The 25802-nt window shown below is 43.8% G+C and overlaps 2 protein-coding genes across 5 annotated transcripts in view; one reads left to right on the forward strand and one right to left on the reverse strand.

The window, feature by feature from the left end:
- LOC115468996 (mucin-2-like) overlaps positions 1-5301 on the forward strand; it is a 38928-nt gene extending 33627 nt beyond the window's left edge. For both annotated transcript variants that reach the window (XM_030201226.1, XM_030201227.1), the window contains one exon: positions 457-5301. In XM_030201226.1, coding sequence (XP_030057086.1) covers positions 457-2265 — 1809 coding nt within the window. In that variant the 3' untranslated portion in view covers positions 2266-5301. The remainder of the gene's footprint in view (positions 1-456) is intronic.
- LSP1 (lymphocyte specific protein 1) overlaps positions 1-25802 on the reverse strand; it is a 257446-nt gene that overhangs the window by 11784 nt on the left and 219860 nt on the right. For all 3 annotated transcript variants that reach the window (XM_030201230.1, XM_030201228.1, XM_030201229.1), the window contains 3 exons: positions 25317-25415; positions 24724-24801; positions 19368-19479 (listed from right to left, as the gene is read on the reverse strand). In XM_030201230.1, coding sequence (XP_030057090.1) covers positions 19393-19479; positions 24724-24801; positions 25317-25415 — 264 coding nt within the window. In that variant the 3' untranslated portion in view covers positions 19368-19392. The remainder of the gene's footprint in view (positions 1-19367; positions 19480-24723; positions 24802-25316; positions 25416-25802) is intronic.

Below are 25802 nucleotides of genomic sequence, written 5' to 3' on the forward strand. Positions count from 1 at the left end.
TATAAAGAACATGAATCACTTGTTTACTCTTTCCAAAAATACTAGGACTAGGGGGTGGGCAAGGAAGCTACAAAGTAGTACATTTAAAACAAATCAGAGAAAATATTTCTTCACTCAATGTATAATTAAACTCTGGAATTTGTTGCCATAGAATGTGGTAAAAGCAGTTAGCTTAGCAGGGTTTAAAAAAGGTTTGGCTAGCTTCATAAAAGAAAAGTCCATATGCCATTATTAAAATGGACTTGGGAAAATCCACTACTTATTTCTGGGACAAGCAGCATAAAATATATTGTACTGTTTTGGGATCTTGCCAGATACTTGTGACCTGGATTGCCCACTGTTGGAAACAGGATACTGGGCTTGAAGGACCTTCGGTCTGTCCCAGTATGGCAACACTTATGTACTTATGGTTCATCAGGACTGTTATAATCTCTCTCTATGTTTGTATTATTTCAGGACGTTAAAATGCTGATAACAGTAACACCTCTATCAACACCACAGCCAGGATTGATTCACCTACAGGCTCCGCCCCCTCTTCTACCAAAGCCTGGGAAAGAGAATATTCGACTTCAAAGAGTTCTGAAAAAAGCTGCCAAAAAAGCTGTGCAAGAACCCCCTCAGCCAAAGACATATCGATCAACTCTCTCTCCAGTCAATGAAGCAAGTCCTGACCTAGAACGCTATGAGTGCACCCCTCCATCCAAGGCTCCAGAAACACCAAAATACCTCACCATCTCGCTGCCACCTCGATATTCAATCAAGCCTGTGGTCCACCATGTACCCTCACCATATCCCAAGCAAAAATCCTTCACCTTTACTATAAGTGAACAAAGGAGCCTCTCTGAATATATCAAGCTGACACCATCACCAATATCACCTATTTCAGTTGTCTCAAAGCAGGCCATTCCACACATTCAACTCCAAAAGCCTCCACAGCGGCCAAGGGCAGAGTCAGTTGTGCCAAACCAGGTTCCAAGGCCCACTATAGGGCACTCTTCATCAGCTATTCATGATATCTCAGCACCTAAAACTCCATCCAGCACTACGACTGGGCCATGTACTTCTGTCTTTGAGGTTCCAGGACAGGTGACCCATGTCACCCAAGTACACACACAGGTCTCCAGTGTACAGTCTTTGAGGGAAAGGACCCCCACCTTGGAGCGAGATGAGAAAGATATGACCCCTAACAATGAAAAGAGGATCCCAGTTTCAGTGTCCCAGCCTGAAACAATTCATACAGTGTTACCAACAAAGTGCGTATCCTCGGAGGTCAGTACTAGTGGTAACACAGCCACAACCCATAAACAAGTAAACGCAACTACAGTCTTTGTTTTTCCCCCCAGTCCATTCAGTCCTGCTTCTGAAATTCCTAGAGCAACTACACCAAAATCAAAGTCAGATGACGTTAGGGGATCTAGACCTTTAACCCCAAACACAACAATCCCCAGACCTTTAACTCCAAATGCTCCAGTCTACAGACCTGTAAGTCCTGGTACCAATATCACCAGTCCTGCAACCACAAATGACAAAACTTCAAAATCACTCACTGAAATTACAAGGTCACTGACCCCAAAGCAGGATATCTCTTCTATGGTTTGTAAGGATGAGTTGTCTGGAGTGCCATCCACAAATGATAATTCTATTAATCCAAAAATGATACATGTTTCAGTTCATGTCACTTCATCACAGTCAGCAAATGAAGTTGATAAATCCAATGTTAGCATATTCCCCAAAGCTGAACCCTTGATGAAGTCCATTGAGGACAAACCTTCAAAAACCAAGTTAAATGGTTGGTCTCGCCTCAAAAAACACCTGGTAGTAGATCCAGAGGAACCTCAGTTTCCAGGTCCAGAATCTGATACACCCAAGACCAAAGAAGAAGAGAAAAAAGTGGAAACGGTTCATGAAAATTCTAGAATAGACAACAAAACATTAAAACCCAAGGAATCTCGGGCAACCAAAATGTGGGATGCTGCCCTATACCAGATGATGAAGGAGAGCCACAAACAAGCAAACGAGAGAGAAGAAACCAAGAAGAATGGGGAGCTGCAAATAATAAAAGTGGAAAGGGACTTTCCGTTTCGATGCCGCCTTCCCCTCCTTCTCTTTGCACCTCGCTTTGATGCCCGCAAACTAAAAGAGGCTGCTTCTAGACCTCTGAAGAAGATCACAACCTTGCTTGATGTAGGTCGGCTTCACCACAAGGCCGCTGATGAGGAGCCAAAGGATTTCAATAGGACTGCCTTGGGTTGGCAGATTAAGTGATGAAGGGCATATGGAGACCCCAAGTCTTTCATCTTAGTCTATGCTTTCCTCTGGGATGCTCCAGTCCAGAGAGTGACTCATGAGTCTATTAAAGGGTAGTTTTCACACACAGGGTGCTTGGTGAAAGCTATTTGCATCAGAGTAACAAAATCAATAAAACAAGAAATGTAGAGCTTTAGAGCAGGAAATCTTTTCTTGTGCTTTTGGGGGCTTTAGTGTATATCTGTATATCCATGTGCACTGTCCATACACATACTGTATACATATAAGCAAAAGTATGCATTAAGTAGATATATATACATACATGCTCAACAAGTATGTCCACAGTTACATTTGGGACAACAACTCAAAAATATTTCATATTATTTTTCTTTAACTAGTGGGTTTGATATTGCATAATAGTTATTCTTTACTCTTTCAGGGCTGGTCTCAAGACTAGGGCTGACCCCGTGGCTCAGTGGCAGTGCTGCGTAGTGCCCTTAGAGAGATCTAGGTTTGATTCTCTTCTTAGGACTTCTGCTCTCTTGGTCAGCTACAGAAGCATCACTCACATCCTCTGGAGGACAGAGGAATTCATTGTCACCACACAAGGGTGACACCTACTGGCTGAATTTAGGGCTTGTCATTGCAGGAATATGGAAGGAGCCCTGGACAAGAGATATAAAACAGGAGAAAAAGTCTTCAGGTAATTGTGAATGAAGGCTCACATTGCTAGATCTCAACCCCCGTTCCACTGGACCTTGAACTCCCAAAGAAGCAAAAGGAAACTTCTGGGCCAAACACCTCTATTCTTGAGGCCAACAAGGGGTTTCTGACTATGACCATTTGGGCAGGAAGAGAGTCTCAAATCAATGACTGAGAGGTCATAGATACATCAGCATCACCACAGTTACCTATGAAAGAGATGAGACAGGGAAAGAAAGTAACTCATCTGTCATGGGCCATTTTGATCCAAGATCAGGTGTAGGCAATCAGATTCCTTTATTATCTTTGCTGGTTCTAGTCCAGTATTTTCATCGAGCACAAAGCATATTGAATTCCATAAGCTTTGATAAAATCCCAAAGAAGCTGGAAGAAGCAACCAAGAAAATAAAAAAAGAAACCCTTCCTGCTGTGGCAGTCAGCGGCCACCAGGAAGAGAAGTAACAATCGCTGAGGTCCAAGGTCCTGAATAACTGCAGCCTGAGCCCTGTGATGCTCTTATTTTATGTGCATCTTCTTTTAATAATTAGATTTACCAATTAGTTCTAATCATGACAGACCCCAGCTGGACTTTCGTTGGATGCCTGATGATTTACAAATGCTAGAATAAAAAGTGGGATTGGTGGTAGGATGGCAAGGGATCATTTTTTGGCCTTTTAAAATATGTCTTCCAGAGGCCTTGTTAGTGAGGTAAGAAGATAATTTCCAGGCATCAGAGTAAGGATAATGTTTTCCCTAGCAGGCAGAGCTGGACATTCACCACTTTGAAGCTGTGAGACAGATGATCTATTTGTATATTTATATTTGAAGCTGATGGTGCCCTTGAAATGTTAGACAGACCAACATGAAGAGTGGTTCACTATTGCTATGATCCACAATGAGTGGTCTTTCCTTTTCCCTACTCCCCTCCATCCTCTCTCCTGCCTTGCGCACTCATTGCTCCCCTCCCCTTTCCAAGGGACTCACCGACGTCAGGCATCACTACACCATACGAAGAAATAATGGAGATCCAGGTAATGCAGACCAGCATTCAATATCCGGTTTATTTTTGGCTAGTTTGAAGATAACCGGCTGTCGATATTCAGACTTTGCCAGTTATCTTCAAACTGGCCAAAGATATCCTATGTATTCACACGGCCAAATATAGCCACTAAAGTGAGGCTGAATATCGGCGGATATAACTGGATAGCCGCTAACCAGTGATATTCAATGGGAGATAGCCAGCTATCCCCTGCTGAATATAGCCGGATAGCCAGTTATGAGGCACTTAACCAGCCAGGTGCCAATCCTGGCTGGTAAATGCTTTTGACTATCGGGGGACTTGTCTTTACTTCTTGCTACAAGGATTTGACTTTTGAAACAACTAGAATATATATTCCTTAAAAATATGTTAAGTCTGAAAAACATTTCTGACTGATAATTTGTCACCCCACCTCCTTTTATCCCCTTCAGATCTATTATTCTCCGTAGGCAAAATCCACTTACCTATACCATGGGCCTCATAAAGTTCAATAGAGTATGTTTCACTGACATTGAAACTATCATTGTGGAGTAAGCCAAACTTTCACACTGATTTTACGCCACAGGATATGGTATTTCCACAGCCTCATTCTCTCTCTCATAAGCTCCTCACAACAGGAAAACATTGACAGGATTTACCTGCCTGTGATACATTTTAAACAAGTAGAAGGAAGCAGGGTTCAGGGCTGACTGCATCTGTTTATTTCATCAAGATAAGAGGGAGAGGTGTTTGTTGGAGGGGTGGGGAGAGAATGAGAGTGCTGAGGTTCGATAGAATCTCAACTAACTTCTTATCCTGAATCACCTAGATTAGAGAAAAAGGAAAGGAGAGTTGTGCCAGAGGAATAAATTGATAGGTTTCAGGTTCAGATACTCTCCCTCCAAGTTTGTGAAATAGGAATTAAGAAAAGACTTAGAGAAGCATGCCTGGAGTTGGGGAACCAACACGTGATGATCTACTGTCGTAACAATGTTATCGTACTGCAAAGATGTGGTAATTAAGCCTCTTAAAATGGCAATCATTGAAGCAGCGTTTAAACACAGCCAGAACAAAAAAATGGCAAAGGTGAAATGCCTTTCTGCTGATGTACCAACAGAAAATGAAAAAATAATATCAATGTCTCTGGTAACATCAAGTATATATTACGCACAAACCAGGACTAAAAAAGCCACTCAATACTGTACGAGATTATTGTCACAGGACTCACCAATATAATTTCAAATATATTTGTTTGAAGTAGAGTACCCTCAGATATTTTTCCACTATTACTGCAGACAATGAAGTAGCTATATAGCGGTATACCACTTCTTTCATTGGGTTACCCCTGCACTGACCTGACAGCGCCTCTCACCTCCGTGTGGAAGCGCTGCAGGCAGCAGCAGAGCGATCTGCTGCTGCCTATAGCGCTTTCACACGGAGGTGAGAGGCGCTGTCAGGTCAGTGCAGCGGGCCCGGCATGGAGGGGGGAGGGAGCGGCGGCGATGAGGGTAGCTGGACATGGGGGGAGAGGCCATGGTTGCTGGACTTGGGGTGAGAGCAGGGCACAGAGGAGGGTTGCTGGACATGGGAGGAGGGGGGGAGGCCAAGGGAAAGAGGAGGGTCGCTGGATATGGGGGGGAGGATCGGTGGACGGGGTGAGGCCAGGAGAGAGAGGAGAACTGCAATACTCGCCCATTTTTACGGGCTTAACAGCTAGTACTGGCATAACCCAGTATCGATGCACTTAACATTTAGGCACCTGGAGTTACACCAGCCATAGACTTGGCATAAGTGTGGGCACCTAGATGCAACAGGGATACAGGTAACTTACAGTATTCTGTAAGTTACAGGGATAACAGGTAGCCATGCCCATGTCCCACCCATTTTCCACCAATGTGTACACTCCTCTTGCAAATATACACTATCCCCCAGAGATCCGCACCAAAATCCAAGCAGATTCTATAACAACACATGTAACTTAACAAGCAATAATGAGCACTAATTGGCACTAATTAGAATTTACATGCACAACTCGCTAAGTATATTCTGTAATGAAGTGCACCAAACTTCTAACATGCACAGGTAAAAATGGACATGGTTATTGGTGGGGAAATGGGCGTTTCATGGGCATTCTGAAATTTATGCACATTGCTGCTCTTTGGGTTCTACATGGAGTGTTGCTACTATTTGGGTGTCTGCCAGGTACTTGTGACCTGGATTGGCCACTGTTGGAAACAGAATGCTGGGCTTGATGGGCCTTTGGCCTGTCCCAGTATGGCAATACTTATGTACTTATGTCCTCTGCGCCTAAATCTACGCGCAGGGATTTACGCCATGTTTTCACTGGTGTAAACGGATGCGCGTAGGTTTAGGTGCTGAGATATCAACTAAGCATATTCTATATACCACGCCTAAATCTAGGCGCTGCTTATAGAATACGCTTAGCACTGATTCCCGTGCTTATTTTTTAGGCACCATATATATAATCTCCCTCTACATGGTAAGTTAAGTGGTTATTTTCAGTATAGCTCCTAGATGGGTAAAGTGCACACATATTCTAGAGTTTATGCACTCAATGGGCATGTAATTGCGGGCACCTAGATTACAGAATTGTCCATCAAATGCCTAAATCTAGGTGCGCTATTTCAGAGCTGCCTGCAAGTCTCCAAGCAGGGAAACTTTGAATGCTTCTCTGTGAGAATCTTTTTCCTGCATCATTCTTTTAAATAAAGAATGAAAATTATAAAATGCTCGAATAATGTGAACTCTGCAGTTATCTTGTAACACGGTGAACTGGGTCAATATTTCTTCCCACATGAAGTGTTCCAAGGCATATTTTTGCTTTGACAGTGTCATTTGCAGTCCTCTCTGCAAAGCTGACCCTGTTGTATTTTAAGAGGTTTAGGCTTTGCCCTGCCTTAATTGCTATGAATGCTCTCATATAAGAGAATTATAAAAGCTTGTAACGCTGAAAAATGAATATGCAGCCTGACCGCAGAGTTCAAGGTCATTTGGCTGATAGGCCTCCTAGGATGGCAGTGAGAACTGGATTACTTTATCTTAACTGGAATGCAGCTCTTTCTTTCAGTGCTACCCAAATCTACTTGGTGAACTACCAACCAAGGCTCCCTACGCCCACTGCCACATGATGAGGAGCCTATATCTTCACACAACTTTGAGGATTAAAAAAAAAATGTACTGGATGGATACTGTTAGCCTCCCTACCACTGAAAAATTATCACCATTGGCCCACTTAGGTCCATGAAAGCTAGAAAACATTGGGAAGTATAACAGGATGTCAACAATTCTCCAACTCCTCCCCACGTAAGACTAGATACATGTACTGAGCATTCCTTAACCTAAGACTACAGAGTCACCAATGGCCTTCAATCTATACTTGAAGTATTGTAGTTTCATGACAAATCAAAAGAAATAATCCTATCTATTCAAACTGTGTCTTCTAAATAACATACATAAGGATCATTATTTATTTGGATTAAGCAAGATGGAGCTAAAGAACAGAATATGATATCATGATGTTTCCATATAGTTGACTGTGTCTCTGCAGTTCAAGATGGTGAATGAAAATGGCAGCCTGGTTGGTTAACTGCTTCTGATTTAGTAGCCATGCACACGATCCAGTGAATAGGAGCATCTCCTTTGTGCACCCTCTCTGCCTGTCTGGGGGGGAAAAGTATAAGCTCTGCTTTTCTAGTGTGCTTAAAACTGAACTTGAAATGCTTTTCAAACAGATAAGAAACGTTCTAGAAATGGAATCTGTGTATGACTGTTTTATCAAAGGCATAGGAGTGAAGAAGGATCACTCAGGGGTGAAAATGTAAAGAAGCCCAGTCTCTATTCAACGGGAAAACCTGGTACCAACATATGACTGATAGGAAGAGTGGGGGAAAGGTTTGTAGATGTCAAAGATTAAGAGAAACATGGAAGAAGGATGTTGATGTAGGGAGAAGAGAGGTTGGGAACAAAGCCATAGCATAATGTGAATAGGCAGGGCCACCAAGAGACAAAACTGGATCCGGGGCAAACAATCTTCAGGGCCCCCACCAACGTCCCCCCCTCCCCCCCCGCCACCACTGCTACTGGTCTCCCACCACCGTCACTCCCCATTCTGCCATTACCGCTGCTTCCCCACCAACACTGCTCCCCCCCCTCCCGCAGCGAACAAGAGAGAGATGAATGCTCTTCTTCTACAGGTCCTTCTTCCTGCCGGGTTCCGCCTCCTGTGAAGTAACTTCCTGTTTCTGCATAGGCAGGACGCGGCAGGAAAAAAGACCTGTAGCCGGCAGAGCAGTCTCTTTAGATCGCTGGTGCCGGGCCCTTCTTGGAGGCCGGACCTGGGGAATCTTGCCCCCCTCTCTTGGTGGCCCGGTGAATAGGGGGCAGTAAAAATGTGATTCCCTGCGTTGCCAGCACTCCAGAGCAGAGAATGGCATTCTCCAAGTGTGGTGTACTGCCTGTACAAGAGAATTGAGAAAAGGGAAGAAAGACCTATGGTGTTTTCTGTAAATTAATGTTTGTACATCTGGAAGAAAAATAACAAATAAACGTTTTTATGAAAAGTGAGTTCACATCTCTTTTGTCTCTTTCTTTTTCCCCACCTCCCAAAAAATGAAAACACAAGTCATCTAAAACAGCATCAATCACATTTGATTTTCTCATCGTCATTAACCTTCTTTGGTGCTTAAATCATTCAAACGTTTTTTGGCCAAGGGAGGTTGAATAGTGGAAGAATTCCAAGCAGTAAGTGCTATAAAAACAGACATTCAAGACAGAGATTTGGTGGAGAGAAAATGTTTGTCTTGAACTGAAAATATTCAATGTGCAGCATATAGAAGAGCCAATGAAAGTTCAGTCAGAGACTTTTAATATTACATCGATACATAAGTGCTTTCCGGTTTCTTCTGGCAGCCCTCAGACCCTAATATATCTACACTAACTTGGGGTTAGTGTGACTTTGGCAGCAGTTCAGCCACACCCATGCAGCTCCCACTATAATCTACAAGGAATTAACCCTCGTACATCTCCATTCTCTTTTTTTCACAAACTGTGCATCTATCAGGCTTAATTTCTGGGGCAATGGCCTAGAACACAGTTCCGGAGAAAACAGAGAAGGGGTGGGGAAAATAGGCTCTATTCAAACAATGGGGGAGACGTATGGATTAGTTAAAACAATGATATTTATTGTGAATAGGTGACTCACGGTTCCACCACTTCTTTTCAGACTTCTTTTCAGAATCAGGGAGGCTCTGCTCCAGTCCTTCCCTTCCAGGCAGACTGCAGCACACCTGCCAAGTGACTCACGCTTTTGTGGGTTATCTCCCGCACTCACACCGAGTAGCCAGGATCTCCTGTGAGTGGCCTCCCCATCCAGCGGCAGCAGGAAACACCTTCATAAAGCACCATCTCATGCTGTTGCTGCTGATCCCATGGCAGCAGAAGATGATGTTTTATGAAGGCGTTTCCTGCTGCCACTGGATGAGAAGGCCCTGGGTGCTGGCTATGAATCAACTGTGCTGGGGCAGATCAATGGTCGGGATGGATGGAGCAATGGACAGAGTTGTGGGCAGAGTAATGGATGGGGTGGGATAACAGGTGGGGCACGGCAAAGCTGGGGGCAGAGTGGGCTGAGCTGGGGGGGGGTCTTTTATCTCCAACTGAGTGGGTCAGCCCCCTTGGCAGCTCTGCTGAAAGGAAGAGGAGGGGACGGGGTGACCATGTAGCAGAGCAGAGTCTTGCCTGGTTAACATTAGACCTGCTCTGCTATTTGACTAGAATGGGCTGGATAACTTTGGCCAACCAATGCTGAATGTCAGCGCTGACTGCCCCATCCCTGGAATACACCTGTAACTGCCTCTTTTCTGTCCAGCTAAGTTTCAATCAAGTTACAATAAGCCCAGATAAAACAAAGCCAGTCAGCAGGGAGGGGAACTGAAACAGCAAGTTTTGTCTGGTTAATTCATGAAGTTATTCAGACAAAACCTTTGAAGATCAACTGCATATAGAAATGGTATACAGTAACAGAAGAAGTAAACTTAAAGAGAAGATGTGAAGGGAAGGGGATGGGATTTGATATACCGCTTTTCTGTGGTTACAATCAAAGCAGTTTTCATATTATATACAGGTAGACACCGGAATGATGCCTTTGGGTCCACTGGGACAACCTTTGCTTGTTTCCTAACTCCCCAAAAAATCAAGGCCGGTCTTAGCAAGTGCGGGGCCCTGTGCAGACCAATTTGGTGGGGCTCCATCCTAGCCCTGCCCCTGCCCTAGTCCCGCCCCATCCTAGCCCCACCCCTGCCCTAGCCCCACCCATCTTAGCACCGCCCCTGCCCCGCTGATGTTATCATCAGTACATTAAATCACCAAGTTAGTGTGCTCTGTGTGCCAAAGTTGAGAAAGAGCTATTGCAAACAGTGACTTCGAGAGTGAACCTGCAATTTGAGAGCAATAAACGGTAGTAGTAGTCCAAGCGAGTAACATTCAGATACAGCAGGCATTTGGATCTCTCAGGGATTTTTATTTACTCTTTTACCTCACTCTTTTTTGTAACAAGTGCTTATCCTCCTGTGGCGCGGTCATTGGCCTAGCTATTGGTTCAATCTTTCCTGACTACACCAGACAGCAGCAAGGACAGTGTTACTTGCACAGTCGCTTCTGCAGCTGTAGGAGCTGAATCACAGCTTCACCTAGACACAACTCTTAGCCCTTATCTTTTTTTTTTTTTGTTACATTTGTACCCCGTGCTTTCCCACTCATAGCAGGTTCAATGCAGCTTACATATTATATACAGGTACTTATTTGTACCTGGGGCAATGGAGGGTTAAGTGACTTGCCCAGAGTCACAAGGAGCTGCCTGTGCCTGAAGTGGGAATCAAACTCAGTTCCTCAGTTCCCCAGGATCAAAGTCCACCACCCTAACCACTAGGCCACTCCTCCACTCCTCTTAGCGTCAATCAGTTGCACACTGTATTGATTCTACTTCCTTACAGACTTTGATTCATGTTTATGCTATATCACAATTAGTTTACTGCTTCTGAATCAGCAGGGTACCTGCAGCCACCCTCCCTCTGAATTTGAAGTTACCTCGTCGTTGACGTCGGAGCGGCTGGTCGGCAGGTAGTAGCAGCAGCGTGAAAAGCGTGCGAGCTGCTGGGCGGCGCTTCGGGAGCCTTCCTACTACTACTACTTAACATTTCTAGAGCGCTACTAGGGTTACGCAGCGCGGTACAGATTAACATAAATTCCCTTTCCCTTCCCTCGTTCAGCTCTGATCCCACCCTCGTTTTGAGGGTGGGACCAGAGATGAGCGAGGGATGGGAAAGGAAGGCTCCCGAAGCGCCGCCCAGCAGCTCGCATGCTTTTCACGCTGCTGCTACTACCTGCCGGCCGCTCCGACGTTGACAACGAGGTAACTTCAAATTCAGAGGGCGGGGGGACTGGAGCTTGGGCGGTCGGGGCGGGGTGACTTCAGGTGCGCCGTGCGGGGCCCTCCTGAGCATGAGGCCCTATGCAGTCGCCTCGGTCGCCTCGCCCTTGTATATATATGGCCGCCCTTGCTCTCAGTAAAATACAGGTCAATGGCTCAGGCTAAAGAGCTAGGCCTCTGCAAGCAAATGGCTCATAAGAGCTAGGCTTCTTAAAATCAGAATAATCTCTGATACAAAAGAGAGCTATCTTGTAAAAATCAGAGGTCACCTTTGACACAGTTACATTTCACTGTGGCAAGTGCTGAACTGGCAAGGGTGGGGGCAATCTACTCTATAAACAATCCTGAGATTGGCACCTGCAAGACGTCATAAGCAAGAGTTGCTATGGTTACGTAGAGATAGTGCTGGGTCAGCTGCACCCCGGGTGAGAACATCCAAAGGGGGGGCTACAGGAAGGTTTGGGAATATGTGAAGTCATTCTGATCAACTGATAAGGACTAGGAGCCCAGTTGAGACAGCTGGGGTCCATTGAAATGAATAGGGCCAAAATTGTATATAAGCAGCAGTTTGAGGAGTATTAGTTCAGACGAGACGAGATGAGAAGAAGAAGGAGATGAGAGGAGAAGACGAACAGAGAAGGGAGACTCCAGAAGGCTAGAGAGAGAGGACGTGCCATGATATGCGGTTCCATTATGTGAATGCTTAACCTACCTGTATTACCATTGGTAAGATTGTAATAAACTATCTTATTATATCTACTACATACTGGGTTCCTTTCTAATTACAAGAGTCCATACTGCCTGACGGTGTAAGCCTGTCATGAGCAGATTCAAGGTTGGGAAAGCTAGATATTTGGAGGGCATATGTAACTTTGCCCAGAGAGAGTTGAGACGGGCCACTGCTTCCGCTGCTTGATTAGCAAAGGCAGATTCGGAGAAAATAAACACCCTAAGACCAGCCCTGCAAAAAATGATCTATTTCTTCCATGCTACGAGGTTTATTATAGCTTTATCCAGGATATGGGAAGAGATTCCTAAGACAAGTGTTTAGAGAAGAAAAGTTCTTGAACTGGCTACTACAGAGAGACTTGCATTTGGATACGAATTTAGCTCGCACCTTTTAGGTGAGCTATATTCAGCTACAGTAAGAGGAGGCCTTAGCGTGCCCTTAAGTGGGTCCTTCCCATGCGCTAAGGCCATTTTTACTGCAGCAGTATAATAGCCGATTTTCCATTATTTGAATTAATGGCCATGCATTAATGTTGAAATTAGTGCATGAGCCCTTACCAATACCTATTTTGAAGGCAGTAAGGGCTCATGCGCTAATCCCACGCTAATCAGCGCATGGTAATGTAGCTGTGTTAACTGATCAGTGCAGAAATGTCCATTATCCACCCCCAAGAAGTGTCCTCTGCAAAAAAAAATTAAAATATTTTATATTTGCATGCGTAGATTGGGATCTTAAAACAAGATGTCTGAGCGTGCCCCGTGGATAAGCTCTTTTAAGCTGAAGTAAGCACACGCTAGCACTAACCTCAGTTTAGTAAAAGGGCCCTTACATATTTTAAAAAGGAAATTATCTACCTATGGCAGAGAGGGGGTGGGGAATGGTATTATTATGTTGAAATTAGAATTGATTACCAGAACATTCTGTTCTTGTAACCTTCTATGAGTTTAAAGGACTTTTGTTGGAATATGTTTAGTTGTGGCGCGTTTTCATGGCGGTTTGTACCGATCCATGTCTCTGAATTTCAGTCCCCAGAATGGACTGTGAATACGCTGAGCATTACATTTTGAGCAACAGCTCATGTGGTTTTTGTATTGACCCCTGAAGCAGGCGTGGTTTCACGTCGAAACACGGCCCATGTCGGGTCATAAATAAAGCACACTTGTACCATTCTTGAAAGCCCCTTGTGCTTCTTTTTGGATTGCTGTGTACTCTCCATTGTATGCTAGTTTTGATGTGGGTCACATCTTTCTGCAGGAATGCTTCCACTCAACATGTGTTCCAAGTACATCATGCATCATTAATTAAGCATAATGTATGAGATGCAAAATTGTTTATGTATTCGGATGACATTCTGAAGAACTATAAAAATATAAACAAAGAGAATTGTGTGCCCAAGAGCTAGTCTCACAGGGCAAGTCTAACCTTGGGCTGAACAAACCGCTCTGTGGCAGGCCTCAAAGATAGAAAGAGGTGCTGGGGATAAGGTTGGGGGGGGGGGGAGGGGGCAGGAGGTGCAATGCAAGCCAGTGGGTAGCAAGTGATTTATTTTGAAATGAAGTTCCCGCTGGTTCCTTGCATGAGGATTGGAAGATGGGATGAGAGGGTAGTCCGAAAAGGGGGCTATTTAAAGGTCCCACCTCCAGGTTGCAGGGTCTTCACCCTGTTCCTCGGAGGCAGCTTTTTCCCCACCTGCCCTCCCCATTTTATGTGAAGGCATGGGAGGGGGTGGACGACATCAGGGTTTGGCTTGAGGGGTGGCTGGTATGTCGCAGCAGGGGGGAGGGCATCTGAGCTACTGGCTTCAGCTCATCGGCTGATGAGCGCCTAACTTAAAGCTCTATGAGCAGGTGGGTTGGGTGACCCGGAATAGGTAGGGCATGAACGGCCAAACCATACCTTGCCCTAGCTATCACGGCAGGGTGGAAAGGGCAAATGTTATAGAGATTTAAATAATTCTGATGTAGCTTGGGTAAAGTGTTATTTACAAATTGTTTTATTAAATATGGCTATCACCAAATAAAGCTGCAGCCTATTTATCACCATACATTTGTTTGTTGTGTTGTTTATTGACATTTTATATGAATGAGGGGTATAACGGGGAGGGGGGGTTACTAGGCAGAGGGGCGAGGAGTCTCAGATCCAAGTGTTAAATATTACACTCATGAAACAATAGGCATACTGCATGGAAATTGTTCAGACAACTCCAGACCTCTTTTTACACCACTAAAATCCAGCTGGATGTCATCAGGTGCCCTGTGCTCTGGTAGGTTTACTACTACTACTAGAAATGCTAAATAGTAGTAGTAGTAGTAGTTTTGCAGCCTTAATCTGGGTCACAGACCTGGTTATCATTGTTTGAAAGTGATCATAAATTAAGTGATTCAGAGCAGTAGCTGATCTTAAACCTACAGAATAGCGGTTGACACAGCTCATTCCAGAGAAGCAGGGACTCCAATCTGGGTTATTTAAACAGTGGGTGGGATTATTTTTATACACCAGTGCTGGTAAATAAACTGAATTCAGCTGTTAGTGTTGGAAAAGAGACAAATCCATATAACTCAGTGCCGTAGCGAGGGTGCCTGACACCTGGGGCGCCCCCCCCCCTCTGGAGCGCACCCCCCCCCCCGAAATGCACCCTACCTGTCAGCGGGGGGGGGGGGGAGGCCGATCCGCCCCCAGTGCACGTCACTGGGAGCTGCGTCGGCTCTGCTGCTTCCCTGCTTTCTCTGCCCCGGAACAGGAAGTAACCTGTTCCGGGGCAGAAAGAGCAGGGAACCAGCGAGCTGACACCCCCCCCAGCGTGTGCACCCGGGGCAGACTGCCCCACCGCCCCCCCCTTCCTACGCCACTGATATAACTACATAACTAACTGATGCCCAGATAATCAAAAACAAATGTGGATGCTAAGAGGTCAATAGCATCCTACTAGCTCCTGTGTTTGCTCCCGCCCGATGATCAGAGCTGGCCAGTCCATGTAACATGCGGGCCAGCTCTGAATGCAATGAAAATGCAAATGCATGCTAAACAGGGTATTACCTATTCCTCCCCAATACTCAGCGAGCAGCACGCCTAATAAGGGTGCTGCTCCTGCTGCAAACACTACTCCAGCTCAGAGTAGGCGTTAGGGTTTGCAGGGCACAGGGGAGAATGAAGAGCCCTGTCCAGCATGCATATGCATGCTAGCAGGCCTCCACATCCTACTCCGGACAGATGACCTGACACCCCCACCCCCCCCCCCCCTCAACACAGCACCGGACACTGACACTGGACCTCCAGCCCCCGAGCCCTCTCTGTCGGGGGGGGGGGGTGTCGAGGGGTTGCTATGTTGGGGCGGGGGATGTTGGGGAGTGCTAGACCACCAGGAAAATGTCAGGTGCTTCGTCGGGGAGGCTGGAGGTATCAGATGCTTTGTCGGGGGGGGGGGGATGTCATGTGCTCTGTCGGGTGGGCTGATGGTGTTGGGCACTTTGTCGGGGGGGGGGGGGGGCGGGCTCTAGTCCTGTTTGACAGGTCCAGGCTTTTTATTTTGACCGCCCGAACCTGTCAAACAACCTCTGTGGGAGGACTGTGCCCGCAGAAGTAACCCTATGATCACAACTAATAGCGTGTTTAAATTTGCACACTATTAGTTCTGATCATAGGGGCGTTAATGCCCCACACTGTTCCAGCGCTAATTTCAGCACGATATTTGGAACAGCGCAGGGCATCTGATCATCCAATTTAAATTAGACACATATATGCTTCACAAGCCTGAAGCTGAAAGAGGCATATCATAGTGCCAGTCCACAACCAAAAGGGATCATTAGATGATGAGGCAATAGGAAGAAAAATCAACATGGGTCCGTCAGCCAGCAAGCACTCAGAGACCCTGTAGCAGTCCCACCTCCTTCTAGAGTGCTTCCTGTTATCAAGGAAACCCATGTGTAAAGCCCACTAGGTTCCCCATGAAGAGGAAAATTCCAATAAGGAAAGATTCCAAAGGTGCCTGACTGATGTATCTAGCCCATCCCCACAGAGTGAGCAATTCTGTCCAAATCTACAAAGTGACTCCACGAGACAAGGAAGAATTGAAATCCAGGGAAGGCCCATGGTGGATGTAGGACTATGCCTCATTTGTTGACAATCAGGGCCTTGTATGAAAAATAGTGGGTCAATGGCAGGGCCAGCTCTGGTGAAATTGGTGACTACAGGAGATGGTGAATTGATTTTCCTACCAGTAGAAGAGTGGGTTTCTTTTCAAATTGATTGGAAGGCATTTGTTCCCACTCCCAGGGACATAGGAGGTAATTTTGCAAAGCTTTTCTGCATGTAAAGGGCTGTTTTACATGCAGAAAAGGTCTTTTATAAAAGTGTCATGTGATATACACACGGTATAAGTGCATGTGCAAAGAACATGACTCATGCACATCATGTGTAAGTATTCCCAGGGGTGTAGTTTGGGTTAGGCAGGGTTGGGGTTGCAATGTACCTGTGGATTTTATAAAAGGTGCAAGTACACATGTAGGGAACCTTTTACATAGCCACGGTAGGGCTACCGTGGCAATGGCACGTGGCATAATCGGCCCTACTGCAGGAGCCTGGCAGTAGTTCTGGTGTTTGCCATGTGCCATTTCTAGTGCACTGAAAATATTTTTCTTTTTTTAGTGCCAGGGGCAGTAAGGGCTCCCCCGGGAAATGGCCGTGTGGCAAGTGCTTAACTTACCTCACGGCCATTTCTTTTTTTCTTTAAATTCCTTTTACCCGCTGCGGTAAAAGAGAGCCTCAGCGCACAGCATATCCACACGCTGACACCACCGCAGAGCCCCTTTTACTGCAGTTAAGTAAAAGGACCCTGTAGGGAGTAATTCTATAAGTGGGCACCTCCATTTAGGCACCTCAAGACTGTGTGGTAAAAACCTATTCTATAACCAAATATAAGCACTTGGATTCCATTACAAAATACCACTGTAACCTGGTATCAACTTGACTAACATTTAGGCACTTGCACATATGCCAGCCTAGACCTGGCATAACTGCAGGTGCCAGTCCACAGCTGTAAAATTAATCCAAAGTGCGCACCAATTTGACCATGTCACTCCACTGCTTCAATCAGAACACTGGCTCCCAGTTTTTATTTTAGTATTTTAAAGTTTTGAATGGTGGTATTTCTCCAACACTTAGTTCCACTTTAAGATACTACCAACCCCAATGTGCTCTTAGATCATCTCAAAAGCAGCTACTTGAAATTCCATCTTTTAGGCAAGTTCACATAGAAGAGTATAGATCTTCTACGTTTTATATCAAAGGCCCTAAATTATGGAACAGCTTGCCTATTGAAATTCAGTCCATGCAGAGTATTTTTCAGTTAAGACAGAATTAAAAACCCACATGTTTATTCAAGCATATGAACCATTAGTTTAATCTGCATTGTATATTTTTAAGCTGTAGTTAGATATGGTTTTGTATTAGTTTTATATCATGTATTTTTTGTCTTGTGATTTTATTTTACTTTGTATGTAATTTTGTTCCCCACTTAGAATGATTCTGATACAGCGGGCTAGAAATAAAATTTTATTATTATTATTATTAGTCTCCGCTCGTATCCATTTAAAGATTTTGCTATTAGTTTTCAATACCTACCTACTGCCCCTGCCTATATCAACTGTCTTCTAATAACATATCAACTCAGTGTCAGTGTTACTGCTATACGTTATATCATGCAATATTGGGTGGGCTCAGACCTGCCTTCTTATTGGCAATGGAGAAATAAGTTGCATGAACTTATGGTTTTTGAAAGTAGAGATGCTCATCTATCTTTTAACAGGAAAAAATAGTTTTTGTCTATTTGGGAGCTCTATATCATTGCCTCTATGAGTAAAAATCAGAATTCTTAATGGGTTGGTCATGTAACTCTATCAGTCATACACAGTTATGTTAGTTCCATGTGGTCACTGTCCTTGGGGTATGGGGGGGGGAGGATACATGGGAGGAAGGGGGATAGGCACTTTGGGGAGAAGGGATTATATAAGGGGGTACATATTGAAAGAATAAACACATTGAATATAATGATGACCCTTTATTCACAGAGTATTTAATGTTGCAGATGATGGTGTTGATGCTTGACCTGTTATGTTGCTTTTTTTGTATTGTTGTTTATTCAATTAATAAAAAAAATCTTTAAATAAATAAATAATAACATATCAACCAAGCCATCCATTCCCAAGGCCTATGAATATGTGCTAACTTACAGGCCCTGCACGGATTTTTCTTCCTATTGCTTGTTCCCTAGCTCCATCTTCCAGGCAAGGTGGGAGCTAGGATATGAACACACAGAATCTGCTCTGGAGGCGAGAGCTAGGGACTGAGTACTCTTGAAGATCTTTGCCAGGCCTGGGACTGGCCAAACTGAAATGAGAAGAGAGTGCTCAGAGGTGGGCTACAGATGGAAAAAACTGGGAGAAAAGTAGAAGAGACAATGGGGAGGGTAAGGCCAGGAGGGAAAGGACCCAAGAAGGAACAATGACACAGGAAAGCTCAAGGGTTAGCAGTTCTTTGCGAAGCTAAAAGACTGGACAATGGGGTAAGAGGGAGAAGACCTTTGACAAGACTACAGAGAAAGGAGGAGGAGGAGAGCAAAGACTCAAATAGAGTGTGGTGACAGTGGAAGAAAACCAATAGGAGTGAAAGAAAGACTCAAAGACTAGAGATTGGTAGTGGAGAGAAGAGGACTCAGGAGAAGGTTATGGGGGAGGGGGACGAAGAAAAAGCATAAGGATCAGTGGAAGGGCCCCAGGATGGAGAGGGAAGTGCAAGGCTGAAGGTTCATTTAGGGTGCACAAGACCATTGCACTTGCCCTGCCTAGCACTCCATTTCTGGTACCCAGCTACATGAGGCATCTAAAACGGAGAGGGGAGAAGGAAAATATTATTGCCAATTGTATTTGGATTTTAGATTTGATTTCTTGCCTTTCCAAATCTAAACTCATTACAAGTTACAATTCAGGTACAGTAGGTATTTCCCTGCCCCCATAGGGCTTACAATCAAATTTATACATAAGGCAACGAAGGGTTAAGTGATTTGCCCATTCCCACAAGCACCATCATGACAAAAGTGGGATTTGAACCCAAGCTTCTCCAGTTCTCAGCCTGCTGATCTAACCCAAAGCATGATCAAACTCAATACAAAGCAAAGGAGAGTTAGTAAACTGGAGACAGGTACAAGACCAAGCCTCTTCCTTACTCACCTGGTAGTGCCTAAGCAGGCTCCAGTTAGTGAGCGGTATCTTCTACATACACCTTCTCATATTTGCCATGTCCAGTCAACACAAACTTGAACTTCTTCCCAGAAGCAGCACTCTAATAGGTGAGGGGGAGGAGGGAAGAGAAGATGGGAGCAAAGGATCAGTCAGTCTATTTCACCTTTGTGTGGACCTGCCAGAACAGAATTTTCAGTACATCCAAGAGTCCATTAACCTAAACTCTATTCCATCCTATGGGAGCAGAGTCAATGTGGTAGGCATGGTCATAGGGGCTGAAGAGAAAATTAACATCTACGGTTCACCTCGAAAGTTACTCAGAATCCTTGGGGGCTTTTACACTTAACTTAAAGCTGTTGTGTTCACAGAACATGAGATGTTACGATATCCTCCATCTAAGTTCTATCAACAAAAAACTGCAGCTTTAACAGAAAGCACTACATTTTGAGTGCAGTAATTCAGACACAGTAACTCTTACTCCTCCTTAGTTAAACATTGTTGTATTAAGTCATGATTTCTTAATATTTTGGAAGCTGGTCTACTTCAGTTCCTTGGCTTATCTGGAAGTAGTCAAGTTGGAGGAAAGCCACAAATAACAGCATACAGATGTTGGCACTGGATTCTTGGCTAGATGTGAAACCTTTTATAGGACCAATATGAGCTCAGACAAGGAAGATGACCTAATGAGCTTGCATCACCACAGAGCTCCCATTTATCAAATGACTAGGGTGTTTATAAATTGTAAATTTAAGTGTTCATTTTACATCCAATTAGGAGTTCCTTGACGGTACAAAAATCAAAGCCAGTTATTCAAAGGATTAATGCTTCCAACTTTGAGAGTTATGCTGATAAATGGGCCTTTTTCAAAACTGACCAGGGCTGTGTACCTATATCTATACTCAATCTGTATGATATTCAGCACTATTTAATCAGGCAGGAATTGCTCCTAGCAGGTTAAATAGCCTTAAGCCAGCTAAGCACTAATATTCAGCACAAGATAGCTGGCTACCTTGGCTGAATATTAGCACTTAGCCTAGTCACCAGCTATGTCGCACGACATAGCCAGTTAGCGCCAATATTCAACTGCTGACTAGCTACGTTTAGTGGCCAGATAGACCCACTTAAATAGCAGGTCTATCTTTGGCCACTATAATTTAGCCAGTCAGCCGATGAATATCAGATTAAACAGCTGTGTTCACAGCAGCCAAAAAAAACAGAAATTCAAAGCCGGTCACCGGATAGCCCAGCATTGAATTTCTGGGTTCACCGCTGACCATGGCAGTTAGCCAGGCTACCTGCCGCAGTCTGAATATTGGCCCCAATGTCACTAAACTCCTAAATTTAGGAGCACAGAAAATGGGTGGCAACTGGGACAGATTTCAAGCAGAATTGCAATTCTATAAATTGTCATCTCATTTTACGCAGTACAAAAATAAAGGAGAAAAATGAGAAACAAACCATCCAGAAGTAGAGACGGGTGATGGCTATCACAAATCACAACAGTCCAAAAAGGACTGAAGAAAAAATGTTTATTTATAAAGCACCAACAATAGGTCTTTGCTTCCACTGTTGGTGCTTTACACATGAACATTTTTCTACAGTCCTTTTTGGCCTGTTGTTGTTTGTGATAGCCATTGTCCGTCCCTACCTCACTTTAGGAACCAATGTTATAACTGCTTAGCACTCCCTCCTTCCTTCAGTGCTGCCTCCAAAATGGGGGCACCTTGCCCTGCCCAATGCATCCTGGGAAATCCTTATATAGTAGGAAAGCCCCGCCCAGCGCATCCCAGGATGCACTGGGCAGGAAACGACTAAGGGCAAATATTAGTTCTAAACTGCATCTGTGTGCCAAAAGATAGGCATGACCACTTATGACAGGTCAATGGCTGGCACCTAAGTTTGTCATGCATCGTATGCAACTGACAGTTTTCTATGCATGTATTTGGCAGTGCACCCATGACAGGCCCATACTCCGCCCACATATACGCCACCCTGACAGATGCACATTAAGGAGAATTTCTATAAATGATGCACAAAATTCGACTCTTCATAGAACAGCGCATACTGCCAGATTCTATATGGTGCACCTAGCATTCTGTGCTGAAATCTAAGTGTATTCCATAACAACGTGCATGGCTTAACAAGGTGATCAGTATTTGTAACAGCACCTAACAAGCAAAATAAAGACCTTAGAAGTAAAACCTGTAATTGATAGAGGGTGATTAGTACAGCTTGATCTAGGTATTTTAACAATCACGCAGGCTACAACTAAAAAACAATTTATCTCACCCCTAGATGCAGTTTAGTCTACAATGGGCATGCTTCACAGTGATCTGTGAACAAACTAAGCAATAAATCAATCAGCATTTCTGTACCCTGATCTGCAGTGTAGAGATAAAGAGACTTTGCAGTTCCCAACATGGCTCAAGTACTGTAATGACACAGCTGCCAAGCTGACATACATCAAAAGGAAAGAATAACACAGTTCACAGGAGGCTAAGCCAGACAACTTGCAGGCCAGATGACCAAGTAAGCGATGTGCTTCCCCCAGTGACCTTTACAGTCAAAGAATAATTAAGCTCTAGAACTCGCTGTCGGAGGATGGGTTTAAAAAGGGTTTGGACAAGTTCCTGGAGGAAAAGTCCACAGTCTGTTATTGAGATGGACATGGAGCAAGTCATTGCTTGCCCTGGGATTGTTAACATGGAATGTTGCTACTAATTGGGTTTCTGTCAGGTACTTTTAACCTGGGTTGGCAACTGTTGTAAGCAGGATACTCGGCTAGATGGACCATTGGTCTGACCCAGTATGGCTATTCCTATGTTCTTATGTAGAATTATCCCTGAAGGAGAGAGATAGGGTTCAAGCACTCAGAATCAACCTTGGGGGTGGGAAATAGGGAACAAGCACTCAGAATCAACCCTGAAGGTGAGAGCTAGTGGCTCCTCATTATTATAATGGAAGCCATTTATGTGAGTAAAATAGATTGCCTAAAAATTGTGCTCTTCTGAATGACTAAAAGTGCACAAGATTTTCAATAGTAAGCATACATTCAAGCCTTGCCTGATCTGAGGACAGGCACAGCATACATACATAAAATTCTTACATGAACCACTTTCCCCATCTGTACCAAGATACCAAGCATAAAGCCTCTCATTCCTTTTCAAAGAGAAAGTGCTTGCATTATTTTGAAAATTGGTATAAGGGTCGTAAGTTTTAAACACCAACCTATTTTACAATTAAGTTTCCTACAGCAGTAATATTAATATTTGTATTCATAGATAAGATTCCTATCATGTTTTATACAGCAGAGACAAAACAAATGCTTCTCAGGAGGAGCAGGTCTTAGGGCAAAAAGATGTGCACTTATTTGGAAGCTCTAATGAAGCAGATCTGCCTGCAAAGAAGTCAAGGACCTAATTTTTTGATTTGGTATCTTAATATATTTTATTTTTTTATAATAAAAATTGTACAGTCCATGAAACTTTTATTCCTGTAGTTTTCTGTTAACATTTCGGACTAGATTTAGTAAAGAGTGCTCAAAATTTGGCACTGAAAAAAATCGGCGCTGAACGGTATTCTATGACGGGCCCTCCGGGATGGCCACCCTTTATAGAACGGAGTGTAGCGGCGGAATCCGCACTTAACTTTGGACGTAAGGATTTATACCAACTAAAACCTGGTTTGAATCCCAATGTGTAAGTTAGGCGTGGATGAATGTCTCTGGCCCACCCATGCCCCTCCCATAGCCATGCCCCCCTTTGAGTTGCTTGCTATAAGATTTGCACATGGATCTTTATAGAATTGCACTTAGCAAGATGCATTTGTAAATCCAAATTATTGACAATTATCGCCAATAATTGATTGTTAGCACCCAATTACGGCAATATAGTTTCATGTGCATCTCAGAATAGCGCACAATTTTGCACATGTAAATTTGCACTCCATTTACACAATTGCCCTTTCTATGGGGAGTTTTGGACTAGTTTATATAGCAAACCTGTGCACAGAACAGAGAGCCGCAATCGGCATTTGCGAACCTTTTTTTATGCTCAGCATTTTACTCTTCTGGTGCAAGCTATCATTTTAACTCATTTTGATTACAGTAACATTTTATATTTATCTCTTACTTCTAAACTTCGTTCAGTTACAAATTTTGCAAAATGCAGCAGCCAAAATTATATCGAGGCTCAAAAGATCAGCTAGTGCTTCTGCTGCTTTTATTTCTCTTCATTGGCTGCCATTTCATGCTCGTGATTTGTTTAAACTGACTTGTATAATATTCAAAATGTATGATGGTTTTGTGCTAACATATTCTTTTTTTTTTCATTTCTTACAGTTAACAGTACTAATAGGACTAGAGATCAATTTTGCTTATTTCTGCCTTCTTTTTCAGGAGTTAGGTACAAACGTTATCTTGAGGATGCTTTCATTTATCAAGCTCCTCATTTCAGGTTATCCTTTCATTTGTCCTGCGGTCTCTAGGTTTTTATTATTCTTTTCATAAACATTTAAAAACTTATCTGTTCAAAAAAATTTTAAGTTCATTTTGTTATATTATTTCTCTTAATTGTTACCCGCTTTGAACCACTTTTGTGGGAGTTAGCAGGATACAAGAGCTATATTACATTACATTTGCCTCTTGTGCTGTATACAGCAATTGAGTTATTTATTTTTGAATATATTGTTATATGCATGCTTCTGTTAAGGTGGTTGGATCGGAATGCCAGTCTGGAACTTTCCCAGGTGTAAAGAAGTGGCTCAGCTAGTCAGTAATAGACGTGCAGCATGGAGGCTCAAGAAACAGCTCTGAAACACGAGAGGGGGACAGCGATCAGCATCCCTCAACCCCCCCAAACAGTTCTGTATGTATAGAGTGATCGGGGCATTCACCACCTTCCCAGTACAGTGATGTGAAAGATTCTTTTGTTTGTGGGCAGGGGCAGGGATGGGTTGACAGTGATCAAGGCCCTCAGGCAATAAGGGTCATAGGCTCCTAACCATCTATCAAAAGTGATTAAACTAGATAGAGGCTAGGGAAGGGTGGGCCCTCTACTGCTGTGGATCCTCAGGAACTGCCATGTTGTTCCAGGGCAGAGGGGAGATCAGGAGAGGGAAGGAAGGGGTGAGCACACTTATTCCCATTCATATTATAGTAACGTGAAATAGAGAGCACTGTTTGAAGACATGATCTCTGCAACATAAATCTACAACAGAAGTAGCACAAAAGGTTAAGTCACACTTCCGGGCATAGACACCTCATTTTCCTTCTAACTCTCCAAGAAGTAAGTAGAAAAGCTCGGCAAAAAGGAAAGGAAAGTCAACCACATGGCAAATTTGATACCTTGTCGGAAGAGGACTGTGGACTGCCTTTCTGTTCCCACAAAGTTCTTTTACTCAAGATGTCTCCAGGTGTAACATCCTAGACACAGATAAAAAGAAAGAATTACAAAGATGTCTTCTGACTCTCTAACATCCTGGTTCACATTTGCAAGGTGTCTCAGACATAGAACACATGCTGAGCATCATATTCCCTTTTCACTGTGCAGAAAAGGAGTTCATTACAAAGAGATTTTGTTTCAGTTCTTTTTAAATTACAAAGAGATTTAACCTATTAGAGTAGCAGATCTCGATAAGGACACATGCAGGAAATATGAATGTCTTACTTTTGCAAATTTACACAGAAACAGATGGGAATTTAAAGATGTAGAATACCATTACTGTATATGTGATAAAGAGGAAACTGAACACGTTAGTTTTACAGGTAAAAAGATGATGGTTATGGCAGATTCAGAGTTTTAAAAGATATTATCCAGGGAAATATCAAAGCAGTGGTCTTTGAAATGATGGAGTGTAAGAAGGCCAATGACTAGACAGCAAAAGTAAAAAAGAAACTCTTTTTAAAATTTGGACAGTGACAGAGGACTAAGTACTCACTGTTGGCTTTGAGGGTGTCTGCTTGGCAATTTCTTCAGGTGTACCTTTGGCCCACTGGTTAATAAGATCTGACACACCAATGTTCAAACCCTCAGTATCCTATAATATAAAAAGTTGGAACTATCACTTCATAAAAACAATCTCAGTTGTAAACAGAGCATGCAGGATGCAATCTGTGTGTGAGAATCTATCAAAACATAATCAGGGCTGACCCTATCACTAGGTAGACTAGGTGTTTGCCTAGGGAGCAGAATTTGGGGTGGGGGTGGGAGAAGAGGACTGGTAACAGTGGAGTAGCTCCAGTGTGGCAGAGCTGAGGGCAGCAGAATTTTAAAGTAGCCTGCACAGAGTACAGCCTTTCAGCCTCCACCTGCACTCAAGCCTTGCCATGTCTTGTCTCTTCTGACAGGAAGTTTGAATTAAAGGTGGTAGGACCCAGCAGGTTTTGAGTGAAGGCCTATGCTGGAAGCCTCCAGGCCACGCACC

The sequence above is a fragment of the Microcaecilia unicolor genome, chromosome 4 (genome assembly GCF_901765095.1).
Source record: "Microcaecilia unicolor chromosome 4, aMicUni1.1, whole genome shotgun sequence".
NCBI classification, from domain to species: Eukaryota; Metazoa; Chordata; class Amphibia; order Gymnophiona; family Siphonopidae; genus Microcaecilia; species Microcaecilia unicolor.